This window comes from Lethenteron reissneri, chromosome 27 (genome assembly GCF_015708825.2).
Source record: "Lethenteron reissneri isolate LAM-NWPU_2019-01 chromosome 27, ASM1570882v1, whole genome shotgun sequence".
NCBI lineage: Eukaryota > Metazoa > Chordata > Hyperoartia > Petromyzontiformes > Petromyzontidae > Lethenteron > Lethenteron reissneri.
This window is the reverse complement of record NC_083805.1, coordinates 6,388,465-6,410,437: the sequence shown is the minus strand read 5'-3', so window position 1 is coordinate 6,410,437 and position 21,973 is coordinate 6,388,465. Positions and strand designations below refer to the sequence as shown.

General features: G+C 45.8%; 1 protein-coding gene across 4 annotated transcripts in view; it reads right to left on the bottom strand.

Annotated features, from left to right (window-relative positions):
- Nucleotides 1–21,973, bottom strand: part of CIT (citron rho-interacting serine/threonine kinase) — a 57,341-nt gene that overhangs the window by 21,670 nt on the left and 13,698 nt on the right. Inside the window, exons 2-20 of one of the 4 annotated variants that reach the window (XM_061561263.1) lie at nt 20,973–21,087; nt 17,786–17,972; nt 16,964–17,069; nt 15,259–15,402; nt 14,646–14,765; nt 13,648–13,818; nt 13,166–13,219; nt 12,984–13,037; nt 11,951–12,091; nt 11,455–11,580; nt 11,147–11,242; nt 10,073–10,189; nt 9,273–9,382; nt 7,966–8,047; nt 6,387–6,479; nt 2,389–2,586; nt 1,645–1,698; nt 1,221–1,418; nt 358–551 (exon numbers count right to left, since the gene is read on the bottom strand). In XM_061561263.1, coding sequence (XP_061417247.1) covers nt 358–551; nt 1,221–1,418; nt 1,645–1,698; nt 2,389–2,586; nt 6,387–6,479; nt 7,966–8,047; nt 9,273–9,382; nt 10,073–10,189; nt 11,147–11,242; nt 11,455–11,580; nt 11,951–12,091; nt 12,984–13,037; nt 13,166–13,219; nt 13,648–13,818; nt 14,646–14,765; nt 15,259–15,402; nt 16,964–17,069; nt 17,786–17,972; nt 20,973–21,060 — 2,333 coding nt within the window. In that variant the 5' untranslated portion in view covers nt 21,061–21,087. Of the gene's footprint in view, nt 1–357; nt 552–1,220; nt 1,419–1,644; nt 1,699–2,388; nt 2,587–6,386; nt 6,480–7,965; nt 8,048–9,272; nt 9,383–10,072; nt 10,190–11,146; nt 11,243–11,454; nt 11,581–11,950; nt 12,092–12,983; nt 13,038–13,165; nt 13,220–13,647; nt 13,819–14,645; nt 14,766–15,258; nt 15,403–16,963; nt 17,070–17,785; nt 17,973–19,798; nt 19,886–20,682; nt 20,892–20,972; nt 21,088–21,973 lie in introns of those variants that run through there. The other 3 variants (XM_061561264.1, XM_061561265.1, XM_061561262.1) reach the window with 3 other exon arrangements.

Below are 21,973 nucleotides of genomic sequence, written 5' to 3'. Positions count from 1 at the left end.
GAAACTGAAATAAATGATAACTGAACCAAACCGCAATGTGGCGAATGGTCAAACAAGCGCCTGGAACAACACGGTATGCGACGGCCTTCATCTAGCAGTCGACCAAAACAGAACTGAAAATTATTATCTAATATTACGCTCCAGCATCGTCGACACGCGACAAAGCCGGAGCGTGTCCACGACCGCCGTATTAAGAAACACATCAAAGAGCCGTTGGAGATTTTACCATTATAACCATGAGCCCATTCGTACCGACGTGCACGAAAGAAAGTCGTGCGTTCTATACGTTACCCAGGAAGAATCGACAAAGCCGATAGCTTTGTTGGCCGGGTGGTGGCGGCGGTGGCGGTGAATCACCTGTTCTGCCGGTCGTTATCCTGCTGCCTCAGCAGCTCCCGCACGCGCTGCTCGCGCCGCTCACACTCCGTCTCCAGAGCGGAGCGGGAGCTCTCGCACGCGCGCTCTTTGGCGAGCAGATCGTCGTTCAAGCCCTCCAAGTCGGTGATCTGCTGCTCCAGCTCTGTGCACGTCGTCTTCAGCATGTTGAGAGTCTACGAAAGTGAAATCGCAGATAGAATGCAGCCGGCAAAAAAAAAATACATTTACATTACCTACCTCTTTAGAGCAGCGGGAATTTCTAAGCCAAGGTTCGTGGCACCGACACTAATCGTTTTAATGAGCACAGATAACGGAGGGCGTGAAGCGGTGGTGCACCCGCTTCACCCCTGCCTTACCAAGGCTCATTTAATCGAGAGGAGACCACCAAACATGCTTTACATCTCATACATTTATTGTGACTAGTCGGAGCGACTGATGCGAATTGTAATTAGTTTCCGATTAGCACGGGTTCACTACATACGGTGCGAAATTATTTAAACATAACGTACATACATACGTGTTAAAAAGAAAAAATGTGGCGCAAATGTCGTCAAGACTATGCTTCCCACAACAATAATGCAAAACCAATCGTTTCAAACAGGGATCCTCAAAGATTACAGCCTGGAGGCTTATTACTTTCACTCGTAGGGATGAGGTCGGCAAAGAGATTTCTTTCTCATTCAAAACACTTCATCCCCCATCATCAGTGAGCCAAGTAATTGACGGAAGCAAAGCCCCCAAGCACCAGTTGCTGGCCACGACACAACAATGAAGCATGTAACCACGCATTTGACGAGTGCAGGCGGCAGCAAATAGAGTGTTTATGGACTGAGGTCCCCTACCGCGTCCTGGTTCGAGAGACGTGCGTCACGCGCGGTCAGCTCGCGACGCAAGCCCTCCACCTCGCTCTGCGCACGACCCCGCTCCAGCGCGGCGCCAGACAGCTCCTCCAGCTGCTTGCCCAGGTAGAAGTTCTGCTTGTTCAGCTCCAAGTTCTCCTGGCTCAGCTCTCCCAGTTGTTCCTCCATCTCCGTGATCACCTGCGAGCGCACAATACGCTCGGCCACGTCAACGGAATACAAGAGGCTTCAAAGTTAAGCTTCCACGTGCGCTTTTCTGTAGTTGTATGTACAGTAAAGCCGCGTTATTTCGGTGTTTGATCATTCGTAATTGGAGACATCCGACTTGGTTTTGGCTCAACAAACTGAAGCCTTTACTGGCCATGAAGTATGAGTTTTATTAAAACCTCACAACAAAGTCACTCACCGAGCAGCTTTCTCGCAGGGTTTCAAACTTCTTCTGGATGTCATCTCTGCTTGCCTGTAAATGGTAAAGCAAAGTTGAAGCTTACACGGGGTGTCTAGAGGATACAATATTACACAGGTTTCAAAAATATTGAATAGACATATCTCACACTTAGCTCATCTAATGCAGATGAAAGTTTCATTATTGAATTACCGTGCCAGAGGTTGTAACAAAACTTAATTTTAACAGAATTCAATACAACCTCATATCCTTCGAGTTATTATTCCATAATGCAAACACAAATAGTGGGCATCCCACACAGAAACAGGAACAGGCAATGTATTTAATTGGTGGTTCATAAACAGCTCATCACATCAACCGTCACGTCAACATGGAAAATGACCGTAAATTGTGCTTAATCGAGATAATTTTTAGGATAAAAAAAATTCAGATTTTAAGTAAATATCAGAACTCTTTTGGATTCTTTACATTGTTAGATAATTGTGTCTTCGAGCCCACCAAAGTGACATCTCTCGAAGCTACGCGACACCCTATTTGACAGACAAACAGTGAAAACGATGTCGTAACAATGACGCCTGTTCCTTTTTCAAAATAATCCAAAACAATGATAATTCATTTTTTCGGATTGCCCAACATGTCATAAACAGTCCTGATTTTTTTTTGTAAGCTGGAAACCGGGAGCACATCCCAAGCGCATTCTGTCGAGACTGGCCGCCCACTGCCCCTAGCGGCGATGGGACACACCTTGAGCGAGGCGATCTCCTCCTCTGCTTCGGCCGTCGTCTCGTCCAGCTCGGTCTGCACGCGGCGCAGCTTGACCTCGAGAGCGAAGCAGCTGGCGCGCGCAGCTTGCAGCTCGGCCTCCCGCTCCTGCAGCTGCAGAGCCACCTCGCCCACCTCCCGCTGCCCGTCCAGCTTCCGCTGCTCTGCCGCAAATGCAGCCTGAACCGCGGCGCGAGTCATCGGTCCGCCAGCATGCGACCGATTAGTATGGTTGGCTACGTACCGTGTGAAAGTTGTTCAACATGCATACATGCAACTTTGCCATCGTACCAATCACCACCACCAGACACTTTCTGACAAATGCATATGCTGTACTGTGCGTAGAAATAGCCTATGACCAAATCTTTGTTTTTTTACCAGGTAAGACCCATTGAGCTGTATAGCTCTTTTTCAGAGGCAACCTGGCCACAAATTATAGCTCAAAGTGGCTGATCACGTGGAAATGTATAGCAGCCAAACACACTAAACGCATGTTTATAAATGTGGAGGGATACAACGGAGGGCCCGGAGAAAAATCCACACGACCACGGAAAGAACATGCCAACTCCAAATATAAAGGCGTCATGGTCGGGATCGAACCCACGACCTCCTGTACACCAGGCGAGGTAGTTATCATCTCGCAATTGGGAGGCACCCCATCTCGCTAGATCTCGGAGGCTAAGCAAGATTTGAGTGTGAATAGTGCTTGAATTTGTGATCGCCACGCATGCTCAGTTGTCATAAGTGGTTGTGGGGCAGTGTGGTGGTCAGAAGTAGGCAGTGCAACAAGGTAAAATGTTGTACTTTGCATTCATGAATGTACGATGCTAACCTTTGGTGTATAGTTTGTTTCTAAAAATACAGATTCTTAAATACGTTTAAGTTTTTTTTTACCGAAAACCCTTTCTTGGGTTTGTAAGTTTTGGTACAACGTATCATTGCAGTTAAATGTAAGAATTGAGTGATTGAATATGCCATGAATTCGTCATAATTGGTTTCAGTGCATTAGTATTGTGCAATATGTATTGTGATTGCTCAGGACTTCGTGGTACTGTTCTCTTTACCCACAAAAAGGAAATGTTTACACAAACGGTCTCAAACATTGGAGGGTAAAACCAAAGCAAAATCTTGTCTGGAAGCGCTGTGAAAATGTATCCATTCAATACCATTCAAAGACCTCTTAGGCAGGATTACGAGTGTGGCAAGTGAGCCCTCCGATGTGTCTGCGGCTTGTGCAGCACGCGAAGTTCCGCACGACTTATGACCTTTTTCTAGGGGTCGGCACGGCTTGGCTCAAACCACCAAACCGCGGTTTGAACCGAACCAAATCGGTTTGGTTTGGCTCTTTTTGAACTGGTTCGGTTTGGTTTGGTGCTACGAAAACCGACTCGGTTTGGCTCGGACAGGGTGGAACCGGCTCAAACTAGTTTGGTTGGTTGTAAAGGCGACACGAAAGGACATGCTGTAGTTGCCTTTGCCTGCGAATTCACTTTGCAATTGCATCTCCATGGCTCGAGCGGCTCAAGACGGCGCCATCCCCGGCGGCTCCAGCATCACAAGGTATCTCATCCACGACGTGGAAGAGACCAAACACGCCGGTAGCGACGAGGAGCCGATGGCGAGCGAACGTGAGAGCCCGGACGCCACGCGCGGCGACACGCGGCAGAGCCTCATGCGCACCCTCGGCGCCGCAGCGCTGCAGACCGCGACGCAGCCCAAGCCCAAGAAGGCCCGTGTGTCCCGAGCGCTGTGGCACGACGAGTACTTTGAGACGAGCCAGGCCGCGGGCGACGTGCAGAGCCGGACCTGCAAGATCTGCACCCTCCAGTACGCGGGCTCCACCTCCTCGGGCACCCGTATCAAGCATCTCAAGACCCATGGGATCGTCGACCCCGAGTCGCCCACGGTCGTCACGTCGCCGCCGACGGGGAAGGGTTTGCTCGTGCAGTCCAAGATGGCCACGCCCATGTCAGCGCACGCGAGCAAGGCCATGGACAGCTTTGTCGCCGAGTACATCGCGACGAGTGGTCTAGGCCATAAACACGTAACATCGGATCCCTTTACGACTCTTCTTCAACGAGCTGCCCCAGGTTACGAGCCCAAGTCTGAGCGCACGGTCAAGCGCCGCATGCTCGAGATGTATGTCGTCCTCAAGCTACTCGTGCTACAGTACTTTACTACTTTTGGCTCTTGCGTCTCCTTGACCTACGACGGTTGGACAAACGACGCCATGACCGGCTTCTTCTCGGTCACCCTCCACTGGATGGACCCGGCGTCGTTCTCCATGTGCAACTGCATCATTCACTTCTTTTGGGTGGCCCCGGGCGAAGGCGTGGGCAAGCGCATGGCGCAGCGCCTGCACGAGCTGCTCGACGACTTTGGCGTGTGGCCGCGCCTGCTCGCCGTCGTCACCGACAGCGGTTCTGACGCCGTCGCATCCGCCAAGTCCCTCACGCTCCTCGAGGGGAGCAACCTGCGCTCGACGTGCTGCTTGCGGTGCATCGCGCACTGCGTCAACCTCGGCGTCAAGGCCTCATTCGGCGCGTTCGAGACACTGCTGCGCAGCCTCCGCGCGACGCTCGGCGCTATCCGCAAGAGCAAGACGAAGAGGGCGGCCTACACGTCGCTCGCGCGACACTACCTCAAGTGCCCGCTGCAGCCGCCTTGCCTCGACGTGGTCACACGTTGGGGTAGCACGTACGTGATGCTCACGGCGTCGCTAAGGCAGCGCCAAGTGATCGACGCCATCTGCCTTGAGCCCGGCTGGTCGCGGAGCCAGGCCGGCTTGTCGGACGAGCAGTGGGAGCAGGCGGCGCTGCTCTGCCAGTTCTTGGAGAAGCCGGCGGCCATCTCCGATGCCATGGGCGCCGAGGAGTACTGCACCATCTCGAACGCCATCACGGCGCAGGAGGCTCTCGAGCCACTGCATGACCCACCGCCCGAGTCCTCATGTGGTCGTGAGCTCGGCCGCCGTGACCATCTCCGACTACATGGTCAAGTACAGCGACCTTCTCTCGTCCGAACCAAGCCGCGTCGCCCGCTTTCTCGACCTGCGCCACCCCAAGCCCGCGGCCTCGAGCACCGAGTACAGCAATATCAAGGACATGATGACGGACATTCTCAACCAGCGCTACCCAGCGTTGACGACGGACGCGGCGCCGAAGGCGGCGCCGCGTGGCGGCATTAACATCCTCTTTGACATGGTCTACGCGCCCAACGCTCACGACGGCGCCGCCTCCGAGGTCGACCGCTTCCTGCTTGAGCCGACTCAGGACCTGAGCATGGACGTCGTCGAGTGGTGGAAGCTGTACGGCGGCAAGTACCCGCGCCTACGACGCGTGGCCCTCGACTATTTGCCTATCCCGGCGTCGTCCGTGCCCTCTGAGAGAGCAAACTCGGCCGCCAAGCGCTCCTTTCTCGACCGACCAAACCTGCACAAGTGCACGTTCAAGGCCGAGATGTGTGTGCGCTCGTGGGCGCGGATGTTGCCTAGTGTTGGGGTTTCACTGCCATTGAACTACCACACAGCGTTCAAGGACATTGGGCGTGCCAAGCTTGAGGAGATGGCTGTGGACGACATCGTCGTCCAGTACTTGCTAGTGAATCTCAATATGAAGAAAGCCTGCGTAGAAATTAGCGATTAATACACTTGATATTTGTATTGAATGCGAATATTGTTTGCCGCGCATCTTTTCGGTTCAAGCCAACTCAAGAGGTTTGGTTTAGCTTAGTTTGGTTTGGTTTGGTTCAGTCGTCGCTGGTTTGGTTTGCTCAATTTGAAACCAGTTTGAGTCGGTTCAAACCGTGCCGACCCCTACCTTTTTCGCTCCACGTGCCGAGCTGCTTTTAGTTCCTTCTCTCAGCGTCTGAACAAGTTTCCAGCACGTACAGCGAGATTTGTCAAACCTCTGAAACGCGCGGGAAAGCACGATAGGGAACTGTCGGGAGCTACGTAGTCGTAGCATATAGCCAGCTGTTACCTCACGGAGCCTGCCCTCGAGTTCCGCCACCCTTGTGCGAGCGACGCTACTGGCCTCCTGGCTTTGCTGGAGTCTCTCTTCTGCCGCACGCGCCTGCACCACAAAGCACGGATTGTGTACAATAATTAATAGAATGGGGGGGGGGGGGGGTGCAAACAAGATCGAATGGTAAAAAAAAAAAAATCTATCCACAGCATACCAAACTAAATGCACTTAATATGCCTTCGCTAATTCTAGATTTGAAGTTTTCGTGACTGCAAGGATTCATACTCTTTGGTTTTTTCGGTAAAGTCACGTAGGTAAAAATTTAATAAATAAAATAGAATGAAAACAACTCAAATTAAATTAAATAAAATCACTGATTTGATTTAATTTGATTAAATTTCATTTTAGTTGTTTTCATTCTATTTTATTTATTTAATGCCTTCGCTATTTGGTTCAAACAACAGTGAGACAGTGCAATTGTCTGCTGGCCTGAGCCAGTGCTGCACATTTCACATTTCTATAGGGAGGGGCTTACACAGCTCCACGTCTGTGCTGTGCACAGGGTTTCCAAATGACATAATGAGCTGCTTCAAATGAACGAATCCTGTGGCACTAAAAAAATTATTATCATTTAACCCCAACACAAATAAGAATAAAAGAACACCAAAGGAACATTAAATTCTCACAAACACAGCTGTCAGGGGTGGCAGAGCATGCTTGCCAACAAAGACATTCAATTGCTTTTAATACCGTTGAAGTGTTATGCAGAACTAATTATCACTGGCCAAGATTAGTTAGAAAATCAATTGAAATTGAGAAGAATTCAAATAATTGTAATCGCTGTCATAACTATAGACTCAGCGCAACCTGGAAGCGTATTATTAAGTAATACACAACACATTGCAATTCCTTACAGGTGAGTCGCATGCAAAGTGGCTGATTATTGATCTATTACATAATTCCATACACCCCCACCTCTGATCTCGAATCCTGATGGGGTTCAACAATGATGACGTCATCCTGCACTATTTAAGACCGGAAGCAGGTGGATGGTTTCACTATTCTGGCAAATCGCCCCAAAATGTAGGATGGAATTTCCAGCGAAACGTCGTACTCAAATTCTAAATGTTGTGGATCCACTCTTCAACACACCGGTGGGCTAAAGTAGTCAACTTTTTGTCTTTAGTCAAAGTGACACATTTTTTACTGATTGACCGTGTGAGGTGGTGGATGGTTGCGACAAATTTTATAAACAATGCGATCTAACCAAAAAACCTTTATTATGGACAAATAAATAGTATGGCTGGAAGCCTGAAAGCTCATCAACTCAACTAGATTACCGGTGACAATTTTAGAAATGATCTTTACTTTAAAAGCCAAACAAAGTTAGCTGCATAAGGACATATTGTTTCTGATTAATAGAATATTGCTCAATTGGGTGGTCTAAAATTTACCAATGCATGTATGTTGAAGTTCTTCTGCACCGTACGTAGCCAACCATGCTAATTGGAGGTCCAGGAAATTATTGTAGCAGAGTAAAACAAATTAAACTTGCCATTTCATTTTATAAAATGACACCTTAGTTTCAACAAACCTGTGCTTCAGCCTTGCCCAGCTGTGTCTCCAGGTAAAACTTCTGTTGCCGCAGCTCACCGATCATCTCCTCCTGCGCTTTTCTGCATTCTCACACAAAAAAGTGCAATTACAAACAAATAAAAACATTTGCAGGGTAGCATTTTCAAATATTCATCATTGGTTTTCAAGAGCAGTTAAGCTGTCGGCAAAAGAAATAACGTGCGAAAAAATAAGAATAGGTTTTACGCTTTTCTGGCAATGAAACAGGTGTTAAAATGTTCAAACACCAAATAGAAACCTTTTGCAAGGAACCAAGTCTGCATTTACCACACGTACTTGCGGTGAACATGCAAACAAACATGCTCTGACAATATATGCATTGTCTTTGAAACTGATTGGCCTACACCAGAGACAGCGTTCTTTATGGCCAAGTCTCACCAGTGTATGTGTGACAATGCACTTTCAGAAATAACCCAACTCATTGCTGGATATTACCATAGCTGGATTGAAAGGCTGAAAATAACACTAAGCTGGAAAAGTGTTGTGACTGGTGTCTTGGCACATAACACCCTACCACTCACTATTAGAATGTCCCAACTTTACGTATAAAGTTACCAAGTGCTAATTGCACTTCACATAACTATATATCATTCCGCAAATGTTACGCAACATCCCATGTTAAAAAGATGCAACTTTTCTTCCGAAGAAATTAAATAGTGCATATTACTGAGCCATTGCAGTCAATGATGGCCTGCCTTTAATCGTTAATACAGGTTAGGAGGCCCGGCCCCCACACTCCTGTCTCACCTGGGCCACCCAGCCAACAGAGCCCAGCCAGACATCTAAGCAAGAAAAGGCACCTGTTCGGCCCATTCATGAAAAATAAATCGACACATTTGAGGTGTGAAAATGTGTTAAATTAACGAAAGGCAAATTCCTTAAATTGAGTGATGTTAAATTGTAAGATATTTTAATTCAGTTTCATTTTTAAAAAGATTGGCACACATACAATAGAAGTCAGAAATGTTTGCGCTGTGAGGAGAGCATTACGTTGCCACGACCAAGCGATTCCATCCATTAAGAGCATTTGTTGCTCGTGCAACAACAATTTTTAAACTGGAATTAAACAAATTTATCAAGAGTTGCAGAGCTACGTGCAACTTTATTTGCCCAGAAGTGCAGCAATACGCGCCAACCAGCGTGACGTTTGTTCAATATAAGCCTCATGACCCGCACAGTGTGCGGAGGTACTCATCCAACAGTGGACTGACAAAAGGGGCAATGCACGTACACGTGTGCATCTAAGACACATCAGCTGGCACGTACATGCTCCTCTGCGTGTACATGCTGCTGTTAGCCACCATCTTGTTGGCCTCGCTCAGCTCTGTGATGTGCTGCTCCAGTGCGCGGATCCTTGACTCCATGGCTTTGATCGTCTGATTGGAAAGAAAAGCAAAGTAGACCACACGTGAAGAGGAAGCTCTCAGCCTTTTGAGGAAAGTTTCAGACCTCAAGCCAAACAACATGCGGAACAACCCAAAAACACATTTGATAGCTGCACAGGACAACCGCAAAAAACCTACGCACGAGTAAAAAAACATCGTCGCCATCACGGAAACCACCGACCACTTGGCAAAAACTGAAACGCGGTAGTATTTCTGTTCAGCGAGCAGCTCCCATCATCCAGCAACCAAAAAACATTCAGGAATGGGCACACAGGTAATATTACGACTACAGCGGAATTTGATCACCACACTATTAACAGTGCCACTTTTCCTTACAGGTGACATTTACGCAAACTACAGTAGGAAATTACTTCTATCGATCGGTCCTGCAGCAGATGTTAAGGGAGGATGAGGATCACATTGCAAACTCTAGATCGAAATCTTCTCAAAACTATGTAACATAGCCATGCTTTTAGAAAATGTTTGCACTTGGCAGAAGAACAAACAGTTTGGTATTGATTTAATGGGAAAAAAAGACAAATTCAGCATTGGCTTACACTGTTGCACACTATGAAAGATAAAACTAATGGCAACAAATATACACACACGTGAAATACAATTAATCACGTGAATGATACACAAGACAAGAGAGTTGAGTTGTGATGTTCACAGTGCACCAACCGCTTTCTGGTCCTCCAAGACTTTGGTCTTCTCCACTGCGTCCTCTTCGTGTTTTGTTCGACTCTGCTCCAAGACTTCTTTGTCTGCAAAGTCTAATTTAATTTGTGTATCCATAACCTGCCACCAAAATATGCAAGCACGATGTCAGAATGCACGTACAATGTAACTTGTTTCATGGCCATTGAACTATGTTTAAGTTAAATTTCGATTCAAAGCTTTTGTGACTGCAGGGATTCATATTCTTGGTTCTTTCGGTAAAGTCACATAGAAGGGAAATAATAAATTTTTCTTGCTGTGGTTTTCACACCTGATGATGATTGCTTGTGTTGCAATCGAAACGTCGTGATAATTTAATAGTTTTATTTTTATTATTTCCCTTCTACGCGACCTTACCGAAAGAACCAAGAATATTGTTTGAAGTTGTTTATTGCCCCAGTCCTCAATGGGCTTATGTAGTCAGCAACCAAGCACAGCATCTTCTCTTGAAGGTTTCCACTAAATTGATAGTTCGGTTTGCAGATACTGGACAGCTGCACCTTCAACCTGGACTGTATTTGTAATCAAGGTGTACACATTGAACAACCAACAACAGTTTTAAGTAGATTTTTCAGAAATAAAATAGACGGAGCAGCCTTGCAATAACTTTCTCACGCTACTGTTGGCGAAAGTGACGAGAAGCCCCTCTAGAGGGTATTGTGGCATATTCTTGCACTTCCGATTAGCACAATTGGCAATGTACGGTGGAAAATAAGTTAAACACATGTACACACATAGGTGTCTTGGAAGAGGAGTACCCAGACTTTACCCCACCACAAGCAACCTGCTGGCCGACTGTGGTGTCCCCATTTATCCTGCCGGGTGGACAGAGGCCGGAGGATGTGAACACTTGCCGATGCTTTAAACTGCCACGCCGGGACATCAAACCGGCAACCTTTGGATTGTAAATCCAGTGTGCGGCGAACCATTACTCTAAGGTAGCATCGATTTTTCAGACTCTGCCCAACAATCTATGCAGTCATTAAACGATTGGGGACATCTTAATGCTAAAGAACAAGACACAATAAGGATCCTCACCCGAATCTTTTCTTCGTACATCTGCACCTTTTGTTTGACGTGGACCTCCAGCCGCCGACAGCTGATTTCTGACTCTCGACACTGCTCCTCCAATTCCTGGAAAGTACAGCAGTCTCAGATGGTATGCCAGACCAACATCGCAAGCGTTGTACCACGGTGGAATTATTAATCCAGCGAAGATGCCATGTGCGTCTTTATCATACGTGGGGGGCACTCAAAAGAGCACATTTGCCGACTGCGCTTAATCCTACGGCACTGCTGGAACAATATATTGAGACGCATATTAAAGCACTTAATAATGTCTCGACCTTAATCTTCTCTGCCATTTGTTGTGTCTGTTGGGACTTGGTATGTAGATCTTCTTTCAGCTTGCTCTCTCTTCTCTCGATCACTGCCAGCCTCTTCAGCTGACCTTCCAGAGTTCTGCACCGTTCCTTGAAATGCAATGTGGCAAAGGATGACAACCAACAACGCTTCGTGGCTAGAAATACAATATTTGCTTTAACCAAAATTTATGAAAGGAAACTTTGTTTCAAAATAAAACTGTGTTTCATACCGAGCTCGACAGCCATGAAAGCAGAAACAACATCAACTTACTCTGGACTTATAAAGCGATGATTCACAGTATCTAATTTCGACACCGAGAAGCAGCTCTTTCCATCACCTGCGCTCAACCTAACGCGACATACTTCACCGACAGGCCACGTTCCCCCTATCATTGGTAATCACGGACATTACGCAGCGCGTGAGGTCACGAGACTCTGAACGACAGACTGACGAGGAGGACGCGAAACGACACCGTACCTCGCTCTCCTCGAGCCGTCGCCGCATGTTTTCTCTGTTGCCGTGCTTCTCGCGCGCCAGCTCCACGTCCCTCTCCAGCTGGTCCTTGGCGCGCCGCACGTTCTGCAGGAGCTCCGTCGCCTCGGCGCTGGCTAGCACCGCCTGCGGCGCGCCACCAGACACAGCCGTCAATTACAAAACCAGTTTAACACGTAGTAGGCTTTCGCGATCAATATCGTCCATAATACAGGTTTTTTGGGGGGTTAGATTGCGTGAATATATAAATGTGTCGTTAAACCCGCCACCACCCGACACAGCCAATTAGTAAGGTTTGTCACGTTAACAGAACATGCCAATTCGTTACTAGTACAGCACACCGCTGTGTTGGAGAGCAACAGCAAGATTGTATTATAAAACGCCCACTACTACTGCTGCTAACCAAAGCAGAAAATATCCAGCCACCGCTGTCATGTCTGGGGTGGATTGCTTCTCTTCCAATTGCATAGTGTACAGAATTCATCTTAAAGCGATCAAGTTTATTGATAATTCAGCACTCGCTTCTTCAACCGTAGTCACTCGCTCACCTGTGGTTAGTCACCTTCTTTATCGCTACTATCATGGCTATTGTTCTCATTAACGTCACTCGCTGTTCCGTTTCGCCCACAAGGTGTGCAATCGACATAATGGAGGTCAAAACACATCCCGTTCTGCTTCTTCCCTCGTGCAGCTTGACTGGCATTAAGATTCTGATCGTCTCTTTTCAAAAGTTTTTACAACCTTGCTCAATTCAAGAAACGTGTGAACTCTCGTCGAGTACACCTTCACAAGTCCCGCTCGTTGCTGGTCCATTGGCATCATCACAGAGCCGTGGCCACAGCCGACCCAGTTCTCAACGCGTTTCACGGCATTTTGGAAGTGCTTACTAAAATTGGAATCTCTGGGAAAAACGATCTCAATTCTCCGATTTTCTTGCCAATTTGAAAAAAAGCAGGAGATGATTTAGTTTTTTTAAATAAAGGCAAGGGGAAAGAACAGCATCATAATTGGAACCAACCTTAGTGAGCTTATCTTGAAGTTCATTTATTTTCCTATGGCTCTCAGAGTTTATCTAAAAATTAAGAAGAAAAACAGGCACGTTAATAACATTATATGCATAAACTGAAATTAATTCACAATAAAAAAATTATTATAATTATAATGACAGCAAATGATAGAACCATGGGAAACCAGCCACACCTTTCCCATTTCACTTTGAAGAGCAGCAACCTCGGTCTTATTCTGCTCTCTGGTCTGTCAAACAAAACAAATAGAATTACCGCTTTTCAAAATATCAACATTGGTAGAATACGTTGCACTGTATTCATGGAAACACATTACTCTTACAAACATAGTTTTGCACAATGCGTGAGCACATTCTTACACGCACCGACACAATTTGCCAGCGCCGTATTGCTATTCTATAACGACGGCAACAACAATGTAACAATTAGTGCCCGTGGAAATAATTTTAGCTCGAGAGAGAGAGAGAAATAAACTAATTATTTAACTATACACTGTATACGTCGACAAGGAATTTGAAGCAACTTGCAAAACTTCTTTACGGTGACATTTGGCCAACACTTCAAACTAATTTAAAGTAATTTTTGTCTTCAAGCCGCCTCCACCGCACTCAGGCGTGCGCACGCGCTCGCATTTCGCTTTTGTCTTCGAGCACCGACCTTGCTGAGTCTGTCTTGATAGTCGACGAGTTTGCGGCGGTAATCGTCAGCGGCCGTCCGGGCCTTTCTCAGCTCCGTGTCGCCGAGGCCGGCGTGCCGGTGCGCCACGCACAGCTCCTCCTGAAGCTGCTTCACCACGAGACGCAGCTCCTCCAGCTGGGAGTTGAACTCCTGCTCCGCCGGCCACAACGCGCAGAGCAGCCCTCAGGTGAAGGCACCGCGCATCACTTCCTGGTCTATGACCCAACTCGTCCGGATTGCGCGTCCGATCTCAAAAACCAAGCATGTTTGAGGCTGGACAGTGCACGGATAGGTGACTGCCATGCATCAGACATGGTCTGTTGAGGCTACGTTGTTAGAGGAAAGTGCAGCAAAATATGCTGTTCTGTAATATGCTCCCCCTCCCCTATATCCCATGCCTTAACCAACCTGCACTCTCCAGCATGGTGAAGTATGGTCAAATAACTCCAATAACTCCTATGACCCACACGATAAGGGGATGCCCTCATCCGGTAGTGGAATGACAAAAGGTCTGAACATACAGAATAAAAACATTTATTTATACTGGAGGATCCGATGAGCTATAAAGCTCTTCTTCACAGATGTCCAGTCGGGGCACGGGGTAAGAACGTTCCAACAAACAATACAAAACACGACAAGGAGTGCAGAGTACAAGAAAGGAAAACAAATTACCAAAACACATACAAATGAAAGTAAACGACCCTCATCCTTCCAGACAAAGCCCACTGAGGTATGAATTTATTTCTCAAAAGCGACCTGGCCACAAATGACAGCTCAACAAAAGTGGCTTATAATTTGGACATACTGTACATACATCACCAACTTGACATTCACAATTAAGATCAGAAGATTTACCTTTTAGCATACCACACAAGACTCGTTTACTCACCCTTTATTCAAGTTATTTTCCTGCACAGCTTAATGTCATCCACCGCTCAGGTGTACGGGATTTAAAAGAGGACTTTCACAACACTCACCTGCTCGCGGATTTCCTGAAGCTGGATGTTCTGCTCGCGGATCTCCTGCAGCAGCTGCAAAGCTTTATCATCCTCTTGTGACACCTGCAGCTGTGCTTGCTCCAGCCCACGCTTTAGGCTCTGCAACGACGATACCACGGTGTCAAATTCGCCGCTAGGACCTAAACATTCATTCTGAGATCTCTATGTTGTAGCGTGACGATGACCATGCACGCTCAATTCGAACTAACAGCGCTCATCTTTGGCGTTACATTTGTTTGAACGCAATTTTCGCAGCGGCTTTTTGGGCTGACCATCGAATAAAGAGGGTCACTGCATCGCACGCTTTTAGATGCGCTTCTGCAGCCGTCTGGAAAGCTCTTCTTTCCGATATTAGCAAGCCACTAGAGCTATGCACTTTTAAATCTAGATTGAAAACCAAATTTCTTTAGAACTGCTTTTTGTGTTTAGTTTGTCCTTCCCCCACACCTCTGATTAGCATGGTTGGCTACGTACAGTGCGAAAGAAGTTCAACATAGATACATACGAGTGATATATAAAAAACATTTCTGCTTGGTTTAGAATTAAAACCACGACGGGTTCCGTGCGAAAGAATGAACAAAGTGGGACCTACGCTGCACTCGGTGATGTACATGGCAAGGTCTCTTTCGAGTGTTCCCCTGTGGACCTCAATAGCCTTTAGCTCCTTGTCCCTGTGACGTAGATCAGACTGCAGTTCAAGGACTCTCCTCTGCTGGCCCTCCAACTCCCTCTCCATCTAAACGCAAGAACACAGCGGCAACAAGACAACAGAAGGCACTATAGCAGAAAGCGGAAACACACGACAGATTTCAGTGATGTACAGTGTGTACAGGTAGTCCCCGACTTACGATGGCCCGACTTACGATATTTCGATCTTACGATGGCGATATCGATGACAAAATTGTAAAATATTTTACATTTCGCGCGGCAGGCAAACGAAGCAGCGTACGAGGTACGATACTGTACGTTTGGACGCTGCCGGGATGTACTGTACGCATCTCCCGCCTTGTGTGATGCTTCACTCTCACCAGCGGTCGACGGAGTTAAGTTGTCACGGTGTTAGCGCGTGTATTTTTTTGTTTTTTGTGTTTCAAAGCCCAATTTTTGTGAAAAAAGCATGTATTGTAATTAATAAATACATACAGTATATAGTTTATACAGTACGGTACTGTAAATTGCTCTGTTTTGCTAAATCATCACCATTCTTTAAGACTCCTGGATAGGCTCGGCCATTTTCGACTTACGATATTTTAAACTTACGATGGGGTCGTCGTAACGCATCTCCATCGTAAGTCGGGGACTACCTGTATATGTATATATCCTCCAAAGCCACCAAAAACTGGCCACTGATTCTTTCAAAGAGGTTAACGAATAATGAAAGATGTGCCGTGGAAGAAGAAATGTCAGTCTCTTTGAAGCATCATTATTTGCCCAACAATATAAGCACCGTCACATCACTAACAGAATGCTGATTATGATTTATTCAGCTCAAAATGAAACAAATATTTAGTTGGTATCATACTGTTTACTATGACGACATCGCCCGGAATGCATCCAATCTCATCAGATCTCAGAAGCTAAGCAAAGTTGAGCCTGGACAGTGCTGGAATGGGTTACCACCATGCAGACCAATTTGTCAAAGGTAGCTGTGGGGCTATGTGATGGTCAGCAGAGGGCAGTGGAGAACATCCATTGTTATACTGGAATTCTCGGCTAGGATTCCAAACTTCAAACACCCACACTGACCAGCGTCGTGAAGTGTTGCCAAATAGCCACGACGCCTCAAACGGCTTAGGGAGGCCCCCATTTAGCAGTGGACACAGTTGCAGTTTGAAGTTGCATTGCACCAGTATGTTGGTCACTTCCTGTGTTGAATTTTCTGAGAACAAATACAGTATATCTCTGACATTCTATGAGAATCATTTCAATTTCACTTCCAATTTCTCCATTTGGGTTTTTCCATGTCCATTTTTATGCACATAACAAGCATTGTTTTGCTTTTTTATCTGTTGACATTAATCCCCGAGACTACATTGTGAAACAGATGAATTTGAAGCAATGCAACTCAACCCACTTGCTAAATACTGCGTATCATCGGCCATGCTCACAATCCACTGCAGAATGAAGGCCTTCCAAAACCACCTCATAGCTCTCAGGAAATATATATTATTGCAGACAGCCATCCACATTTCCTACTCTCACAGGTGAGCACACTTTATTAATGTTTTACAATATCGATTTCTATTATATTGCCCACAAGTTGTAATGTGTATCACAGATGCATTGTGTAGGTCTACCTTGTGACATTTATCCTGTGCATCCTGGAGTTCCTTGGCCTTGGTTTGTAGTTTTTTCTCAATGGAACTGTTTTTGGCTGGGGAATCCAAAACCGACATAACAGACCTGCGGGAGTCAAAGTACACAAGTGTGAACGTAAATGATCACCTGTCAATGACACCATGCCTGTGCCCAGTGAAATAATCAATAAAAATGTACATATGGGAAAAAAGGGGCATACATTTATAACCTGTATAAAGAGATGTTAAAATAATTAGATTATTCCTTTTATGAGTATTCAATATTCTATGGCACATCTCAATGATTTGCAATTCATGTTATCGTTTACATTGAATGGTGTGTTTCATAATTTTCTAAGCGAATGTTATAAGTAGTTATTTTATGTGAACTCTGTGCTAAAAAATACCACGATTTTAAAAATGCAATTCTTGAATCGAATCATGACCCGGAATCGTGACAATTTATTGGATTGCAAAGGAAACAGTCACATACCTAATGATCAAAATGACATTTAAATGTAGGGTACATGTGCCGCCCATAGTCAATCCACTCCTGGATGAGGACCTCTCCACACAGTGGGTTTCGTCGAGGCTAATTGACCGTACGTCACATCGCTTGGTGAAAGCAAGGAGCATAAACGTGAGATTACTGAAGCAGAGTACAACGGCTTTTACAGTGTGTTGCTGATTCTTTGTGTTTTTAGGCCTTTGAGCATGTCCTAAGCAACCATGAATATAAAAAAAAGAATCACAACCTGCACAACTGGCGGAGGCCCAAAAGACGATAACGAATCGTAAGCGATTCGGCAAAAGCCTGCTTACTCGGTGCGTGAAAGGCCAACCAGGGCCTTGCTGTAGGAGAAGCCGATGAAGGGCAGGTTGTTCCCGGAGAAGCCAGGCTGCCTCAGCTGGCGAGGCGTCGGTGGGGCAGCTGGGCGCTCCCTCTCCACCTCCTCAAAGTTCGAAGTGTCGTCATCACCTTGCAGAGGTGGCACGAAGGGAGGAGGCACTGCCAGATGGGGAAGGGAAGAGAGAAAATGGAGAAAAGCACCACACTGTTCAATCGCTGCGTGCATTTTCACGGTTGCGTTGTAATAGTTAATTCTAGATTTTAATTTGCTATGACGGTTCCACCTAAAGACGGAAGCTTGTGTTGCCTCCGAAACATCGTGATTTAATTTATTTTAATTTTTTACCTACGTGACTTTACCGAAAAAACCAAAGAGTTGTAACAGTTCCCCGTTGTGTTTTCGGGTCGCGCCGCGTGTGGCTTGCACGGAGTCCGAGCTTTTTCGGGAACCGAATTCAGTTTTGGGAGCTTAATCAGCAACTTTTTAAGAAGCCACCAGCACTTGGAGCGAAACGTCGGACAAGATGACGCACAACATACAGTACTATCTTCAAACACATCAGAGGTATCATTACCACATTTCAACCACTGTAAAGCATGTTAAGTACCATCTGTACTGCAAGCTTACATGTTAACAATTGGCTTCTGTGGCAATGCAGATGCGAGACATTGTAAATGTTGGTTTTATCTTACGCCGGCAACACAATGGTGCAAAATTGACAAGCGTTACATTCGTTAACACATCAAGGAAAACCATCCGAATATCGGGCTTGTATTCGACAAGAGACTGGCATTACGACAAATTAAATTGGCATGTTAGGTTCGTGGTTATTTTTGTTACAATATTAATATGCGATTTCCATCAACAAACGTTTTAAAAAGGACAAAGTTCGTGCTCCAAAAGACTTTTTACAATTTCATCCAGGTCACAGAAACTATGGTGACCACGGAAAAAAATGACAACCAATTTTACGGCACGCTAATTCTTTTGTTAACATTATTAACAAAACGATTCCACAATAATAGTAGTTCATTGCTAGGGAATGAAACTACTTTTTTCCCCATTGTGCTAAGCATGACTGCGATGGTATAACCAAAGGCATACATCATCATCATCCTTTTCTTTAATTCTATGCATGTGGCACCCAATAATACAGTACGGTATGAACATCAAATACAACTGTAATGTCAATACCCTGTATGTTAAAGGTGTGCAGCATACAATAAAGAGCCCATTTAAAGCCTATTCACATTGCATTCATATCACAAGTAAAACAACGTATGCACTGTAAGGAGCCACTGTACACAATATACAACATGATAAATAAAATGGAAAAGTAGATTGACACAAAACGTGTATCTGCAACATGGAATGTAATCTTACCCTTCCAGAATGTCTATACACGTCGGCAGTAAATGAAAAATGATTCGCCTTTGTAATGGCACTGTACATAAAAAGATATAATGTATTTAATCCATTCTTTCACAGTAGAAGGGAATTACGGTGCATTTAAATCAAGGATTTAAAAAAACACAATGTCATGATTAAAAAAAAAACATCACAAATCAACACACTAAAATAGCCATATTGTAAGCACAGCCGTAATATGCAATATGGACATACTGCAGATTTGATGCCTACAGCAAAGTGCACTGTATAGCAATACGTTAGCATGTTCATAACCCAGCACAGTGCCTAGTCACACAGGCTAGCAAGCAGGCAAAATCGGACACAAAGAACAGCTGATATCGCTGTCACCAAGCACACTCAACCAACAGTTCATACATTACCACTAGCCCGGTGCAAATACCAGCTGGAATGATGTCCTGAATGCAGCCTTGTGCAAATTACAAAGTAACGCAGACTTGTTTAGGCAAGAGGTTCAAAAAAAATTGCCTAATTTTTTGTCCTCTACTCACACGCAGCAAAAAGTACACCGCATCCCAAGAATGACACTGGCACAAAGTGGCGCACGCTCCGGTACCTGTGCATGAGCGCCGCACTCACTTGGCCTAGATAGAGCAGCCGAATAGAGCACTGTAGCTCCAGCACGGGGCTCAGACCGAGCGCACGCGGCATGGGAGCCAAAGCCTATTTCCCCATCACGAACGCGGCCACTCTGTGGGCGCACGCAGAGAGCCGAGCCAGGCTTAGCCACGCCATCAGTCAAACAGCATTCTTCCCATCGCGGTGAAGTGGACTGGGATATGCCTGCGTTGGCGACGATGGGAGAACGTCGCTGCTGCTGTCTGGGCTACTTCACCATGCGCTTCTCTCGGACTCCTCGTGCTTTGACATAACACAATCTGTCCATTAAGCCGTTTGATAAGACTCATTTGGTAAAGTGCCACGTCCCTTCTTGACCCACTTAAGCGGCATACATGGGCTTAGCGTCAAGTGACACTTACGGACATGTCCGAGTGAGGATCTTTTGCAATTATAATTTCTTTTTTACCGCGGCAAATACTACGGTTAAATATGCCAAGACAAAACAGTATCCTGATGACCTTTTAAAAAATTTAACTAGGTTAATTGAACAGGCCAATGCACAACCATAAAATTGCAACAAAGCAAGTTACAAATAACATTCCCCACTTTCTAACGAGCTGGGTAAGTGCTAATCACATCAATTATTCTCGAGTAGACCGGATGCATATAATTTCAACATGGGTAAATTATGCTGCCAGACATTTGAAAATAAGCACACTGTAGTGCTGACCTAGAACCCATCAAATTACTGCAAAATTACCATTATCCATGCATTGCTGCAATGTACTAAAATCAGCTGTTTTCATAAGGATGTTGAAGCCTTGTAATCGGTTATTAATGGCTTAGTTGCCACAACAGCAATTCGTTGCACTGTCAAACCTGGTTAGAGGCCGGCGTGTGTGTGCAGAGCTCCGGGGCAGCCAAGGCATGATCCGCTCAACGCATTCTCTCACTCAAATTCTGCCTTCACGAAATCGCTGCTGCTGCTGGCCTACTTTCCTCTAGCCTCTCAACAGGCCTGCAAAAGCATAGCATGCTAAGGGACTATCAAGGTTCCCATTATTTTTAAAAAAGCACACGCTCCAGCCACCAAAGGAAATTCCAAATCGTCAGCAGCGACGACGACCAGCCCAAAGAGCTCCGTTACCTTTAATTACTTGCCTACAGACCTAATCTTTGGTAACCTTGGCGACTGAGTTGACAACCGTCAGCTGTGATGGTGTTCGCCGGCCTGCGCCCCTCTGCCACATAAAGCATTCAACGCATGCCGGCTCGCCGCTGCCTCTAGGGGGACGTACACAACAAACACGATTCTCTGTCAGTATAAATCTTTTTTTTTTTAAAGCCCTCCCATATATGCACGTGCGTATATTACATCAGTGCACGTGTATTTACGTGCCTATACGTAGCTACTACATTGCATACATTTACTATGTATAGGAGATACTGTACGGTACAGTATACATCCGGTTGTACATTTAAAAAAAAATCCCATATCGATGCATGGGGCTGGGAGGGGGAGGAATTGGTGATGTACAAAAATATTGATTTTCTCTACCTGCTTTGTAATAAACAGTACAGCACTTCTAATTATATTATTTGCTCACTCAACTGCCTCCACTAGAGGGAGCTCTAGATGCCCTCTCTCGAGGGTATTTGGCCTACTCTTCCGTGCCAAATTTCTTGGTGGAGTTGTGAGTACCCACACTTGTCCCTACCGAAAGACAAATGTGCCACCACTGTGCATAGAATTGCATCGCCCGGCTTGCACGATTTCTCTTCGCACATCAACTCACCCAACTCACAGTGCCTCCCCCTTCACAATGCCTGCTTCACTCTGGGAATTGCACCTCCCTTAATGATGCGCAAATTGGTGAAACAATTAACGGCCTGTCCAAGAACACATTCACAATATATATAAAAAAGATAAATATAGAATTGTAAAAAGGTTAAGGTGCGGCCCTGCAATAACTTGCTCATGCTCCTCCTGACAGAAGCGTGTCCACTAGAGGAAGTCCAAGAGAGCCCCCTCTACATGGTATTTGGCCTACTCTTCCATGTTGTCCAGATGCCATTGAAGAGATGACAATACCCACACTTCACACGTGACTTGGAACCAAGTTGCAATGCATATATGTTGTATTAATTTACCAGGTTGATCTTGTGGATT